Source organism: Topomyia yanbarensis, chromosome 2 (assembly GCF_030247195.1).
Source record: "Topomyia yanbarensis strain Yona2022 chromosome 2, ASM3024719v1, whole genome shotgun sequence".
NCBI classification, from domain to species: domain Eukaryota; kingdom Metazoa; phylum Arthropoda; class Insecta; order Diptera; family Culicidae; genus Topomyia; species Topomyia yanbarensis.
The window spans coordinates 196,426,233-196,442,867 of record NC_080671.1 but is presented as its reverse complement, the minus strand read 5'-3'; the positions used below and the strand labels follow the sequence as shown (position 1 = coordinate 196,442,867).

At 34.3% G+C, this 16,635-nt stretch overlaps 1 protein-coding gene across 5 annotated transcripts in view; it reads left to right on the top strand.

The window, feature by feature from the left end:
• LOC131682572 (semaphorin-1A) overlaps nt 1-16,635 on the top strand; it is a 531,458-nt gene that overhangs the window by 496,205 nt on the left and 18,618 nt on the right. The window contains exons 16-21 of one of the 5 annotated variants that reach the window (XM_058964152.1): nt 629-932; nt 995-1,163; nt 1,234-1,308; nt 1,545-1,598; nt 15,176-15,238; nt 16,554-16,623. In XM_058964152.1, coding sequence (XP_058820135.1) covers nt 629-932; nt 995-1,163; nt 1,234-1,308; nt 1,545-1,598; nt 15,176-15,187 — 614 coding nt within the window. In that variant the 3' untranslated portion in view covers nt 15,188-15,238; nt 16,554-16,623. Of the gene's footprint in view, nt 1-628; nt 933-994; nt 1,164-1,233; nt 1,309-1,544; nt 1,599-15,175; nt 15,239-16,540; nt 16,624-16,635 lie in introns of all 5 variants that reach the window. The other 4 variants (XM_058964153.1, XM_058964157.1, XM_058964155.1 and 1 more) reach the window with 4 other exon arrangements.

The following is a 16,635-nucleotide window of genomic DNA, read 5'->3' as shown; positions in this document are numbered from 1 at the left end:
TCTGAGTCTCACTTTTGTAAACTTTCGAACAAGCTAATTTAATATTTAATACTCTGAAGTTCAATAAAAGATCGTCAATATTGTGAAAAATTTTATGCTTTATATATCATCTGTTCCTGAAATGGTGCTCGTTTTGTAAAAGATAATACGTATCACCGATATGGAAGTAACTCAGTGTAAGCCACTGTACACTTAACTTCACCAGTTCAAATAAACTACAGCACACGGACGCCTGATATTAAACTGAAAACTGCTTAACCTTTTATAAGAATTTCAGGTTGCATTTTCCTCCAATTCCTTATCCGAAATCCATTTTCAAATGTTTCGCACCATCCATGATAAGTGCCATACGTTCTCATAAAGATGGTAAATTCTCGTGACAGCGGTACGCACCCTTTAGCTACCCTACTTACTGTTGTTGTGAATTTTAGTACAAGAAATGTGAAATGTCTAAAGACAAACAAATAATATTTACAAGAGAAACCTAAGCATGGAACCAACGGTTACATATGAAAGACCAGTAACTCCGTCAAGTTCATATATCGAGCTGTCTCAATTGTAAAAAAATAACCAAAATATATTTCATTTACAAAATTTGTAATTATTCCTCCACATTTCCCTTCCGCAGGTGACATCGATTACGATCCTCAGCGTCCTAGCAAAGATCAGCCTGGGAACGATATGATCAGCATAATGCAGGATAAGAATGCCTACGATGACAAGGGTCCACAGATAACTCCCGATTTGATAAATGCTCAATACACTGTGGAAACCCTGGTAATGGCGGTCCTAGCGGGAGCGATATTCGCCCTGCTAGTGGGATTCATTACCGGTTATTTCTGCGGTCGACGATGCCACAAGGATGAAGACGACAATCTACCCTATCCGGATACGGAATACGAATACTTTGAACAGCGCCAGAACGTGAACCGGTAAGATTGGATCACTTGTGCCTTGTCAGCTACAGCATCTCCAAATCGTGTAATACTTGTAGGATACAAACCGAACCGAAGTTGCTTCCACAGGTCGAAGAAGTGACCTATGCCGAGCCCGTACTATTACCTCAGCCATCTAGTCAGAACAAGATGCAGCATTCGCCAAAAAATACGCTAAGAAAACCGATGGGCCACCACCACGGGGTTAACTCGGAAACCCTATTCCAGGTAAGTTCATTCACTGCCAATATTTGCTTCCCCTTGCCCTGCTTTGCTTACAATCTATCCGGCTTTACAGTTCCAGCCCGATGGCTACAATGCTCGTGATAATTACCGAGGTCGTGACAACTTCGGTACTCTTCGATCCCATCAAGTAAGTTATCCTTCGCTAACGTTACCGAATCCTCCTTCTCTGAAGCATCATCACCACCATCACACCCACACCTTACAAAAATGCCCACGCTACACCATCCAGAATAACGACACTTTCCCACGCTCATTAATTTTGCGCCATCAGAAAGTAAATGCAATCAAAAAATGGCCAACCTGCTGACGTTGCCTAAAACTAAAATCCAACTTTTCCCGCTTTCTCGCTGTCATTTTTCACAGGGTGATAATTATCGTCGCGGTGACGGATTCTCAACAACAAGAAGTGTGAAAAAAGTAGGTCATTGGATATCTCGCAAATATTTCCACCACGAACCCAAAAAAAATGAATGTACCTTTCTTACCCGTCGTGAGCCCAGAAAACAGTGTCTCGTACAACACAAAAGCCCCATTTTTCGCTATTTATTCTTTTCGTTACATGAATCAAAATATCAAACCACGGGAAAATGCTGTATCACGCTGTTTTCAGTTCTATTTGTTCCATCACCAGCTAAAAGTTTTGTCATCCATCACTCAGCTCTGCACATTGATTTCTGTTTGGTGTTTTCGCTCCTTCCTTTGCCGCTAATACCCACCGGAACGCGTCACACATTCGCTTCTGCCCATGTAATTGTCCGCATTGCATGCCCACCATTATTACGTGTCATTATCATTCACCATTTGTCAAATTGCTTATTGGTTTCGAAATAAAAGGCCAATGTTTAATGTGTCTTAGCTTACCTTGCATTGTTGAGGATGCATTTTTTGCACCCCTGCTGCCATAAACTGCAACCGTTTCCATTGAAATGTGGTGATGGAGGCGCTGGTACATTGTAGAGAGCGATTTTGTTTTATCTTATGATTATATGCAACAGGATGGTAGTTATTTTTTCGGAGTTGAAATTTTATCCATCAGGGATCAACAAATGAGTCAAGGCACGAAAAAAATATGAAATTAAAGTGATTGAAGTTTTATTTGGGAGTTGCATGTATTTTTCTTATCATACGTATTATGAATATTCATAGCTTTTTTCAGAGATCGAAAATTTTTGAAACTTGGTAGAGCTCGAGCAAGTGATGCAAGGTTTCAAACGGATAGTTTTTGGAATCTTAAAAAGTTCTTTTTAGGCGGCGCCGACGGTTGAATAGTAAGCGTATCCGCCACTCATTCCAGTTGGTTCAATCCCAACCGAAGTCGTTGAAATTTTTCTGAGGTGAAAAAATCTGTGGTCACGTCTTCTTTCAGAGCGTTGGCTCCCGGTCCATGATTTGATCAATCGATATCTAGTCCAGATAGTGGACTCACCTCTCTGGCGTCGGTAAAGAAGAAGTAGAAACCAATTTCAACATTTTTAAAAATATTGTTCTCTCATTTCGGGTATTCCTCTGAATATTTTTTTTTAATTTCTTTCATAAATACACCAATTTTGTTTAAAACATTTCATAGTGTGCTCGAACTCTACCAAGTTTCAAAATTTGTCTACCACTTTGAAAAAAGTTATGAATTTTCATATAAAACGCATGAAAAACTACATATAAACGTCAATCACTTTGGGGCACGTGGTTACATGGTCCAATTTCGCTCAATTTTTGCCTAATTTTGTACTTTGATTTCCAGTGTAAGAGCTACTATCACGAAGAAAAAAAATGGATATTTATATTTATATTTACATAACTTAATGCGAACATTTAAAACATAACGAACTCTAAATGTGATAACGTTACCGTGAATGTTGATAAAACATTTATATTGCATGTTTTAGTACGTTTCTTGAATTCCTCGAATGCATGATTTTGAATTTTCTCAAATTTAAGATTTATACCTTTTGTTGAGGCATTTACTGATATAATGCCAAAAATATTTAAGGGTTAACAAGTGTACAATATATTCGAAAAATACTCGGTGAATTTCTTGAGAATGTAGAGAAATTGAGAAAATGTCTCGCATTAAGATTTATACCTTGGTAATAGAGAATTTTAAAGTGGCAACATTGGCGAGAGAAGTACCTCATTAGAACGGTAATACTTTTGATCTTTTTTCAAAACACTAATAATTCGAATAGGGGAAGATGGGGTAAAATGCACCCCGAGGCAAAATGCACTTGCTTAAATCAAAAATTGTTAAAAAAAATTAGAAAAGGGTAGGGGAGACTGAGGAGACTTGATCCCCGGGGAGACTTGATCCCATCATTGTAACTTGGTACCTTTGAATGAAATGTTCAGAATGAATTGCTGAATAACATAGACGTAGTCAGAAAGTGAAAACAAGAGGGGGTGTGGCTTGTGTACTCCCCATTTCCCTGTTTAGATAGTTTAGTATAACATAAGAAGCGCAACTTCGACGCAGGTTTAAACCGCCGAACTAAAAATTAATCTTACGTGTTTTAGTGCTACTATTTAAGGGCTCTACTGTTATCTCATTTAAAATGGTACAGCGGTTTATAAGTTTTACATATTTTAAAACCCTATTTCTTAGCCGTTCAGAGTCATAATTTTAAAAAATGCATATCCTTAGAATCCTTGAAGTTTCGGAATCGTTTTAATTGACGTTTTCGTTTGAGAATCTAGGAACGAAGAAGCGTTTTTTGATTAAACTGAGTTAGGTTCACGCAAAATAGAGGTGATGTTGGCGAACCAGAAATTAACTTCAGAACCCAACGCGATTTCCAGACCTGAGTTAGTTTTTGCCCCAAGCAAAAATAACACATAAATTTATAGGTGTAAATTCTAAATATTGTAAATGTTATTTCCCACAACAAAGATTACAATCTGATTATGATTCATATTTGGGTCTATCAAAATATTAAGAAAGTTCAGTCGTTGACATTTACAAGGACGTAATAATTCTTTGTTTTATACAAAACAATCTAAACAGGGACTGGGGAGTACATATGCCCTCCCCCCTTCTTCTTTCCATTTTGTGACTACGTCTATGATATTCAGCAATTCATTCTGAACATTTCATTTAAAGGTACCAAGTCTCTACGATGAATATATTCTCATTTATTTAAGTTTTTAATGTCCATGTCAGTGGTGCACCAGCAGTGTTGGAAAAAATAATCAATTTCTGCATTTGTATTTTACCATAAGTTTTGAAATCGGTATAACTATTTTTTGAAAACTCGTAGATAGTTACGGTCTTCGACAAAGTTGTTAACCAAGGTTTTTAACTATAGTTTTATAAATTTATTGGTTTTTCATATTGAGTGAAATAGCGATCTTTAATAACGTAAATGCCAAATAATTAATTTCCCCATATAAAATCCCATACAAACTTTGAACGCAATGCGTAAACCCGGGAAGCAACCAAATTTTGCACGGGCTTTTGGGACCACAAAAGGAACTCAAAAAGTGCTGTGCCCGTTTAGTTTAAAATATTTTGAAGTTTCCCCATACAACCGCGAGCCATTCTACTGCATACTATACTTTTGCATACAGAAATACAGGAGAATGTCAATTATATGAATACGTTATGATTTAGCTGATTTTTTCGTTCAACTATATTTGTACTAAAGTTTGCTGAAATAGATGCTATGGGTTCACTTGATCCCTTCAAATTCGTGGAGATTTGATCCCATTCGCCATGCTTCATACACACTACTGAAAATAAACAAATTCACTCCAGAACAATTGAAGTCATTGTTGCCATAAAATAACAAAAAAACTGTCAAAAATGAACGCTTCATCATACAAAAACGTAACTGTAAATGTTTAATACAGCATACGTAGCAACCATGCATCCCACATTTGATGTTCCTCAACCATAATAACGACAGCTTGCAAATAATCGCACAGAGATTTGGGGAATTCGTAATAAAAATCAGGTGAGAGATGGATAATATGTAGTGACAAAAATACTAAATCACAACAATTTAATCAATACCACAATACATTTATAACATTGAATGGGGTTAGGTACCTATTTTTGCCCTATTAGGGAGTGTACCACATTATTTCATTATTAATTTTATTATTTCAGCTTCTTTGCTTTGTTATTAGGAACCATTTTTTTTATTTCGATTATGGAGGTTTTAGCCTTAAGGTCATTCGCCTCTTTTTAAGAGCCAATATAAAAATAAAATTGTCTTGAGAATGGTGAAAATCTTCTGTTTGAGCGCAGCAAAAACTCTAATCGAGTACCCCAATTATCGCAACACCATTTGAGCCAATGCGTTGGGCAAAGATGGCAGACGCTGTTCTAACCAAAAGCTTCAGATGGGTAGGATGATAATAGAAACAGGGTAAAAATAGGCATGCTCTTTTAAACACGTATTCAAAAAATAATCAAGTGTCCCCAAATTAGGGATCGAGTCTCCACTAATCAAAGAATTTTCCATTTTTTGTTGTTTACCAAAAATGCTCATAACTCATGTCCAGTATAATATTTCCATGTGATTTTTTTATGATTATCAGTCAACCCTAGAAACAATATAAAATTACAAAAAATACATAGTTTTTTTTATCATTCCACGGAGTAGGATTGAAAAATAAAAAAGGGGATCAAGTCTCCTCAGTCTCCCCTAACACCAGCCGGAAGTCCGCCTTATTAAACATACACTGTCAATATTGGATAACCGTATATCAATAGCAGACCGAGAAATCAACAAAAAAACAATAACGTGCTCTTCTCGCACCAAAATGCCATACAAATCGACACAAAATTGTTAATTAAAAAAATTAGGCGATGAAAAAATAATCTCTATGTCCGTCGCTGGAGAAATAAATTTAGAGAATACTGTGAAAATTTCAAAACTATCAAAAACCATTTGTTGGAGTTACATTTCCAGCCAGCTAAAAAAGTGGTTTCGTGAAAAATGCGGTTAGCGTTTTCTGTACACTCTGGGTATACACAAGATACGTTGCGGTAAAATTGAAAATTTGAACATTTATATATTGTTTTCGTTTGAGATATCATTTTTAACATTGAAGTGCACATTTTAGACCATTAAATAAAAATTCGATTTCTTAAAAATTCTACAGTGGTGACTAGACTATGTATCTAAGAATTCGGGATACAGGTCTTTTCTAGTGAATTAAATTTTTTTAATTGTCGACTTTTCATATAACTAAGTTAATATTTGACATAATCATTATGGAGCTAACCATCTTTTAATTGAGCGGTGTTCCAAAAAAGTCCATTTTTGTGTCGGTTTAGTACCAAATGCCTAACTCGAATAATCTATCATGTCAAATGTGTTGAATGAATGCAAATAAAAATTGCCAAGAGGCCGCAAGGCCGATTTCAATTTATATTTATTCAATTTAATTTTTTTAAGTCATATCCTGAATCTTTTACATGTACACTCAGGTTTTTTTACGTGAGGGATAAAGGCCGCGTAAATTTAAAAAATCGCCAGGATGAAATCCACGTAAATTAAAGAATCCGCGTTAATGGAAACCGCGTTTATGGATACCGCGTAAATGAAAACCGCGTAAATTCAAAAATCCTCGTAAAAAATCGCGTAAAAAACTCCGCGCAAAAAAAAACCGCCTGAAAAAACCTGAGTGTATAACAGCATTTTGTTTTCATCAAAAATAGTAGAGATGGGCTCTTTAACATATTCTTATTGGCTTTATTATTGATTAACCTGCCGGTTTTTATGCAACGATAGCGCAGGAGTACTGAAGCTGGAGATCGCCCAAAGTTTACCCGATTTGCTGGAACAATAAAATTAAAACGTCTTGCCAAATGTCAAGGAACAAATAAGTAGTGTTATCCTTTCCACCGCAAGCTATTTACTTGCATCCCTTTTGAGCCAGCTTATTGGCTAAAATACTCCTCTATGCATCGATAACGATTGTAACCCAATGTATTGTAAGCCTAGTGTAAAATTAATAAGAGATTATGTACCCATGGTCACTCTGTTCGAACATTCGGTCGTGACACTTGAATTATTATGACTAATTATGTGGTTTGTCTCAATTGACCCTTTCATGCCATGTTGTTTATAAACAACGTCGTTTCAAGACAGCTGTAACTTTTAGTTTAGGAAGGATTTATTTACAAACACGGATAAGTTTTTGATATATCTTCTCGTTGTCTTACAATCTTATCGAAAACTGAATGGCTAGCATCCAAAAGGGGGGTAACCTACATTTAACATGTTTTACAGGAAACGAAACGAACTTCCGCCTTTCCAAATCAACATTTTTTAAATTGTAAAGATACATTATTTTACTAGTAGTTCAGTGACTCATGTTGTCTAGTAAGTCTAGTAAGATCATTACATGTACTACTTTTTAATTCAAGAGCATTCCCATAATTCGGCCCCGGCTATATCAAAAGGGGGTAACCCACGATTCGCACGTCTTTTCCTTATCTATCGGTTTAGAGTTATGGTGTATTTGACAAAGTTGTTACATAACATCTAGCGCTTTATTTGATCATTTCGTATTAGTTCAGAATTGAGTCGCTAAAGCGGCGCTGTTATCAACTTTTTAATGGAATTAGATAGAAAGATAGTATCTACGACAAAGTTGTATGTTAGGTAATTATATGTACATCGTCAGAAGACACTAACTTTGTAGGTTCGCCATGTTTTGAAATATGATAGAATGGGCTTTTCCCTTTCCTTTGAAAGTAAAATTAAAATATTTTGTCGGGGGCTCCAGAACAACTTTTTATTTTAAAGTTTTTTGTTTGGTTTTTCAGTGAAACTAACATTATTGCCCTTAGGTAGTACTTTAGACATTCAAATATTAATGTTTCAATGATTTTCTTCCATTTAATTCCATTCCATTCCATTCAAATATTACCAAAAGTGAGAATCTGATGAACAATTTCATTGTGTACAACTTTGTAGAAAACTACATCGCAATCTAAAATCGCCAGAGAAAGCTATTAAATTTTTGTCAAAGTTTCTAGATTCGCACGGGGCCTATTGGTTAAGAAGCTTTATTCCAAAAATATTTTTATTTGTAAAAAAACTGGAATGCCTTATTTTAACAATGTGCTCAGAAGAACCTGAATGCTAGCAAAGTCCCACCTTTAAGCGTAAAAAACATAATTCCAGATTGCACCGATTTATGCGCACCAATGATATTTAGGGGCATGGAGATATAGAGAAGAGTAGATAAAATTTAAACGAAATTAAGACTCTTTTAAAAGATGCTGGGTAATGTAGCAAAATGAAACAGTTTTTTTCTGTCACAGATATATTTGTTCCTTCTTTTTTTTTCACTCATTCTGGAGTATGCTTGATGTAATCTTGAATCAACCTTTTTGCACGTTAGCACCTTGTGGGGTATATTTGGCCTAAATTTTAACTTTATATTTGATCAATCTCGATTAGATATTCAGTCATTTGATTTGATTTCGATTGAGAATCCTGATTGACAGTTTCATGAAGGATATAAAAAATAATTCGATGAGATTTATGTTCAAGTTTATTAACTTTTGGGAATCTCTGTACATTAACAGAAATCGCAATAGTAAATGAGAAATAAAGGTTTTGTCTATTGTACGAAGATAGCGATCTCAATATAAAAGTAGCTATAAAAAGTATCACCTTTACCCGAAAGACATGTTGCTGTTAATGTCTTCAGATTCTGAACTGAACTGGCAACTCTGTCTTCTTGATATGTTGTCTTTGCCCTAATCACATATTATGAGGGAAATCTATAATAAACAGATATGTATTACTTTGAGAATTTACTGAATGTATGGTCTAGCCTGATATTTTCTTGTTCGTTTTTAGTTGTGATCCGTGTACAATGAGTAACGACTCCGGAATTTCTTCATAAAGGAAATTATGAAACATTTTGTTCTTTTTTTATGATTATGTGAAGTGTGCTCGATTTGGAAATAAAATTTCAGGACAAGCAAAAATCTGCATCTATAAATTCTGATGAAATGAATCTACCCCAAATAATAACAAACATGGATCCAAAACTCGAAGAGCTTTTTATCTTTTTCAATCATCTTTCTTTTAATGTTGATAAAGACAAACAGGATTCTCAAGCCAAAATTGCAATAAAATCCGTCGTTTATTACAATGACACTACTTTACTTCATTCAAATATAAAGCTTTGAATTTAAACCAATTGTATTTTAGAGCAGCGGTTCTCAACCTTCTTCGTATCACGGACCCCTTAGAAATTACCCTGGGTTGTTGCGGACCCCCGCGGATAAACTTCGATTTTGTATGCTATCAAGATGTTATTTTCAGTTTGTTAGAAACAAAACTTGAAATTTCAGTCTGCACTCGGAAAATATATTTTTCTTCGCGGACCTCCAGCGACGACACCACGGCCCCCTAGGGGTCCGCGGACCCCAGGTGGAGAATCACTGCCCTGGAGCGAGAAAAGAAATGAAAAAGGCATGATAAAATCCGTTACTACATTAATCAACATCTTGAAAAGGTATAAGATTATCGAATAAATTTGGTCAACACCACATCCCCTTGTTCATAAAGTGTTATTTTCGCCCAAGACCCAGAGAAATCTGAAAATATATTTTTTCTGCTGAGAATGGGACTTTGTATACATTTAAATTTATCTGAATTTACTGTTCATTAAAACCCAAAAATTTTTTGAAGTCCTTGTTAATCGACTTCTTAATCCATAGGCCTCGCGTACACCTAAAAACTAATAAAATTTTAATAACTTTCTCGGGTGATTTTATAACGATTTATAACATTCCACGAGACAGACAATGTAGACAATGAGATTGTTCATCTGATTCTCACTTTTAGTATTTTTTGAATGTCTATAGTACCAATTAGTAGCAAAAATGCGAATTAAATTCATTAAAAAACTTAAGTTTTCAATCAAAAAACTTTAAAATAAAAAGTTGTTCTAGACCCCCCGACAGAAAATTTTAATTTTACTTTCAAATGAAAGGGAAAAGTCCATTCTTTCATATCCCAAAGTTTGACAGATGCCGAATTTTTTTGAATAAAGTTGTTCTACAAAGACACCGTGGAACATTTATGAAAAAAGTTGAAAAAAGTTGATAAGCGCTGCCCTAACGACTAAAATCAGAACTAGTATGATACAACCAAATAAAGCGATAGATTCCATACAGCAATTTTTCCGAAGACACCATAACTTTTTAACGAAAGATAATATTTGATACCACCATTTTTATCATTTTCCGACCACAATGTACCATTTTTCATTTCTCTTTTATTCCTCGGTCAACTTTCAATGTAGATACTTAATATTTTCGAAAAAAATGCGCTCAACAATATGCATTCGTGCAAAAAATGTATAATAGATAGAAAATCGCCATACATAGCAAGTATGTGAGCGGTAGTCAACTTCAACTAAAAATTTATTTAAAATGGCCGTTAAAGCGGTCGAAGAATTGTTTTTGACTGTTATGTCGGTTAGTCTGTGGGGTTAATGTTAAAATGTTTACTTTGTTAAACAAGAGAGCTAAACAACACGTTATTTGATTTGCCTTTATTAACAGATTTATTTGAAAATAGAATTCAGCCCTGCTCGACCCACAGCCTTCTCCCAGAAAGACTTCTGCTCCCTATAGTTCATATTGAATGCTTATATTACTTATAGCAACTATTTCATTGTTTTATCCGAATGTGAATCGGAAGAAATATGCAAAATTCCACGCATTGTGTATAATGCAACTACAAAGAAACCCCTACCTTCTTCCACAGAGAACAGACAAATCGTCGCTGTTGTGCTATCTAATAACAAGCGCCATTTAGCTCATTTCGAGAAAAACGATTTTTAAAGTTTGAGATTGAATATCTTGAAAATTATAAATAGTGTAAACAATTCAAAGAAGACAATTGATTCTATCTATTCTTTATAAATCTCTCAAATATTATGAAGATCGGTTGACTATGTTGCGAGTTTTGAATATAAATGTTAATAAAAGTCGCTTTCACACATGTCATAGGTGTGTATAGATGACAAAATTTGTATGACGTGTCATAATCGTGCATGGAAAATTTTCCATAGAAAAAATCATCAATTATTAACTTTTATTCATATCTTTGGTTTAGTTTCGCCTATAAACAATCAGTGAGATGCATTTTGAAGGAAATGAGTCAGAGAATCTAGCAAAAATAGTTATTTTTGGTTACAGTGTTGCCAAATATGCTATATTTCCAGTTTAAAACTAAAACTACATTTTTCTCACAATTCGAGTAATTTTGTTTTGAAAGTTATTATGCCATTGTGTTCTTTAGAGAGTTTTACACATAAAAACATCTTATATATCAAGAGAATGTTTTTGTTTTTGTTGTTTATGTTTTTTGCTATATCTCAGTAACCTAGCAGAATATCAAAATTCTGAAAACGCCACTTTGTAGAGATTTTTTAGGCACGTGATGTGGCATATCTAACTCAGTTTACCCCAAAATGGCGTTTGTCATAATATAGCACAACAGCGACGAAATAAGCTAGAACAAACTTTCCGGAAAAACCTGTATAAACATTTAAATTAAATACGTTGAAAATCACCATCGCATACAGGTTCACATGCATGAATCACCATTGTATCTAAGTTTGCACGCAATGCCCGTATAGCATTTGCTGGCCGATCGTAGCGCCGGCTAGTGGCAAATTTAAAACGGCTGTTTTATTTTTACTTGTATTACAGTTCTCAGTGCTTCTTCATCGATAAGAGTGATGACCTCAGGCTTCGAGGCCTTTGAAACCTTTCAATGTGCCTTCCAAACGTGAAAGTTAATCCGATAAATTATGCCGATATAAGCCGAACAATTCTTTGATTATCTACGTGTTTCACGAGATGGGACGAAGACAAAATTTTGTATTATCATATGTTACTTACTCTAGGCAGTTGGCTGCCAAGCTCTTTTTTATGTTTCAAAATTTGCTGTATGAATCTAAAAATTCTCAGTTTGTTAAATGCGCAACTTGAATTTCGGAGAGCCGGCTATCGGAACTGTACCTAATATTTAATTTGATCGGAAATTGTTCCAGTGGTGTAGTCAGAAATTTGGTTTGGGTTTTTTTTAGTAATTAATAATAATTTTTCGAAAATGCTTATATTGATAAATTAGTGAATATAGAAACAAAATTAGTCTAACAGATGCCTTTAATAGGGTGATAAGCCTATTTTCACCATACTAAGCAAGGTGCCTCACTAATTCGGTAATTTCTTGCCTTACAATCAATGGAATGCGTAAAAATGGACATCAACCGCTTTGCTTCGTTGTTAAGAACCAATATAATAACATAAATGCATTGAAAACAGTAAAATTCTCGTGTTTGAGCCCAATGAAAACTCGAATCGAGTGCCCCTATTGTTGCGCTACTATTTGACTCAATGCGTTGAACAAAGATGGCAGACACTACTCTAACCAACATGGCGCAAAAAGGCTCATCACCCTAGTTTATTTTATTATATGTCAATGAAGTCTAAGAATGCAAAAAGTTTTCGAGCACTCATTTTATTTTTCTTTACTACTCCAGAACGAGTCCTCGTTTACAAAATTTTATTACACCATTCAATTCAACACTCGAATATACACCATTATTGGCCACTAACGTTAAATATTTTGAATTTTTAATTATTATTTTGATTATTGATTATTTATATAATTAATAATACAACAATATTCAATTGCTCATAAAACCGATCACGATTTGCTAGAGACAAACGGAAAACGTAAATTTTCATCATTTTCTTCTACTTTCCAAAATATTATTGTCATTGTTAATCATATTAGGTTTTTGTCTCAACTCTACGCTTTCTCAAAAAATAAATTTTTGTGAATATTCAAATGTATACAAATTTTTGATGAACAAGTTTATGTTTATAGACAATTAACCTAATCAAACCTCGTTTCTAATTCGAAACATTGCCCCTATTCCATATTTCAGAACATCTCTTCCAAAAAGACGTCGACTAAGAGATCAGTTACAAGATCCATTCGCTTGAATTTTCCAAAAGTCCGCATGCTGCCTAAAACAATAGGTTCTCAATGAAGTGATCATACACTATACTTCCAAAATTTGTAATCTGTAATTTTATTGAGCACGATAACCTGTTAGTACAGACTTTGAATTATTGCACAATATTTAATGAAAATAGTTAGCATCAGATAATTTGTTTTTTTTTCATTCAATTAATTTTGGTTTGGGGGGGGGGTGCACCCCACACTACCACGAGAAGAGAATTTCATTTATTCTGGTGAAATACGATAATGCTTGGCCATTTAAATAGGCTACAGAATAGAACGATTGTTTTTACTTTTGCAGTGATAAATAAATTGTCTAAATTTATAGGTAGGTAATTTCAAGCTCTTCAATGTGAACTTAAAAAAAATAAGAACATTTTTTACCATTTTTGGCTAAAAAACCAATAAAAAACGTTTTATTGTTTTAGCCAAAAATAGTTCAACAGAAAATGCTTTTTAACCTTTTAAGGTTCACATTGGAGGGCTTGCAATTAACTCTTATCGAAGGCTACATATCCAGAAGACTGGCAACTCTGTCCAGAATTTGAAGACAGTAACAGCAGCACTTCTTCCGGGTAAATATAGTACTTTCCATAGCGATACATGCACACATCTCTACTTTTACTTTAAGCTTATTACCTTCGGACAATAGAGGCGTTTTAACCTCTGCCGTTTCTCATTTGCATGGGAAATGAAGGAAATGCCAGTCTTCTTGATATGCAATGAGGTATATATATATATATATATATATATATATATATATATATATATATATATATATATATATATATATATATATATATATATATATATATATATATATATATATATACATATATATATATATATATATATATATATATATATATATATATATATATATATATATATATATATATATATATATATATATATATATATATATATATATATATATATATATATATATATATATATATATATATATATATATATATATATATATATATATATATATATATATATATATGTGTATATGTATATACTACCTTGCTTGATATGTAGTCTTCGCTTTAACTTCATATCAATATCATGAAAATCGATCAAGTCTTGCAACTTGATACACCAACTGAACAAGCATGTCGACTTTGCGCGTTAATATCTCTCAAATAAACATTTGCACATTAGAGCACAACACCTATCTTAGATAAAGTTTGATTTCGGTATGTATGACGCGACAGGCATTTGGCTTGCTGCTTTGTGTCTGCTTCAAATTTAAACCAAGTCTAGTTACCGGATTTTTCCTACAATTTACATGGAGAAATCCGGACATGGTCGCATTTTCACTACAAGTCGCATTAATTTATCATTGCAAGTCAAAATAAGAAAAGTAATTTTACTGTCAAACAACTTGGTCGAAGACTGCAAATCAATCCAACTCTCTTAGTTATTAAACTTTTTTTTTCGAAATAACATCTGAGTCAGATTGTCATGGGGCCTACCGTATAATGGTGCATAAGTTAACGATTCCCACGTACTGTAAAACATTTCACTGTTCCCTGCATGGGAAAAGAGAGCGAGAAATGCGATACTTTTCCATTTATCTGTACATATTTTGAATTTGATGTGCCTTTTTAATATGTAAGCCTATTTTTATGTCACCTGTTGCCAGCAGAGGCAGTTGATTATTATAGATTTGCATCGTTAACTAACATTAGAACGTACCCGATGGCCGTCCGAAACACCGATCATCGATTATTTCTGGTAGCAACTTTATATCATTTTATAAATCCCGTTTTGTTCATCCTCATCCCGAATCATTCCCTTATCCTTCCCTCTTTCAGAATGGTATGATCGATTCAAGGTGTCTTTCTTCCATCCATATTCTGGTCTTGTAGACCGGGTGGCAGGTTGACACCACCAACTGGCACTGGGTGGCAGTTTAAGTGCAATTATCCATTGTTAACATGCTCGTTTTTTCTTTCTCTTTCTTCGCGACAGGTATATCTCTGAGACGGGAACGGGGCGGCTGAGACCAGCCAGGGACTGATTAATCAAAATATGGTAATTTGAATTTGAATAGTTCCGATATGTTTGAAAATATTTTATTACAGCGTGTTGTTGATTGGTTTTGTGGTTAAAATTTGCTTGAAACTACCAGGCGTCATCAATAAAGTGTATGTTTATGGGGTAGGTCCAGATTTGTGAAAAATTTTAAACTCCGCTGAAATGATTTTGCGTTTGGTTTTAACAAATCATGAATGTAAGCCAATAAAATGGTTCCCCATTCAAGGTTGAACTGAGGAAGTTACGAAAATTGAAAAATTAAAGAAATTAATAAATATTTGTTCCAGTGTATACTAAGTACTTTTGTGGTGTACGTAAAATACGAGTTCAATCAGTAGAAATGTATGGTTTACATATATTTAATCGATATAAATATGTGTTGACTTTTTCGAAACTCTTGAAGAATAATTGGCTCCGTTCTTCAATGTACTCTCTTTCATATACTTCTATCTTATCAGTCACAAAATACCGGTTTTCTTGCCATAGTAATAGATCCCTTGCTAAATCATAAATTTTTTGTGAACTCATCCGCGAAAACTTGAATCGACCAGCAACCTTGACGCCTATAAGAACCTTATATAATTTGGGCCCCGGGGATTGTTTGAAATCTGATGAGAAATGTGAGCCTAATTCTTTTGTCTGCAGATGGAAAAGAACGAATGAATTAATATTCAAAATGTACACAGCGCCTCCGTGCTGCGGAAATTGGACCACGAAATGAAAAGGCCCAATGACGTTAAAATGCAGACATAAACCAATATGTATCAGCAAGGGAACGTTTAGTTCTAAATCGAGGGATTCATTTAAGTGCTGAACAAGAGAAATAAATTGATACTAAAATAAGAAAACTAAAATATAAAAACCGAGATTTACTTTTTAGTAGGAGACCATGGCGACCAGTATTAAGAGATTTACTAAGTAATCAAGCAAGTCCGACACATAAGAAGTTTGGGACCCAGAAACAAACCTTTTATCTCTTTATATAAGTTTCGTATCCAGTATAATAATAGGCTGTTCTTTACCATATGATAACCAATTGAAAATTTATCGTTGCTCAAATGCTATCAACACAGTAATATCGTGAGACCGCCACACTGTACCTATTTGAGTGAACATATATTTAAAATTGATGATGCCTGAGTCGTCTCCACAGCTTGAAGAGTTCGCTGTCGAAAAGGTTATCAAAAACACATTAACGAACGACACCAACGAAACAAGCGCGGCAACACGTATGTTTTAGTTTATTATTTGTACCACAATCTACAATTACCGGATAAAGGAAGAATAATAAAAAAATAGCACTTTTATATAGGTCCTTAATACCAACACTCGTAACAGAAGTCTCGGCCGAATGAAAAGGCAGCCGCCCCGGCATGGCATAGGTAAGGCATGAT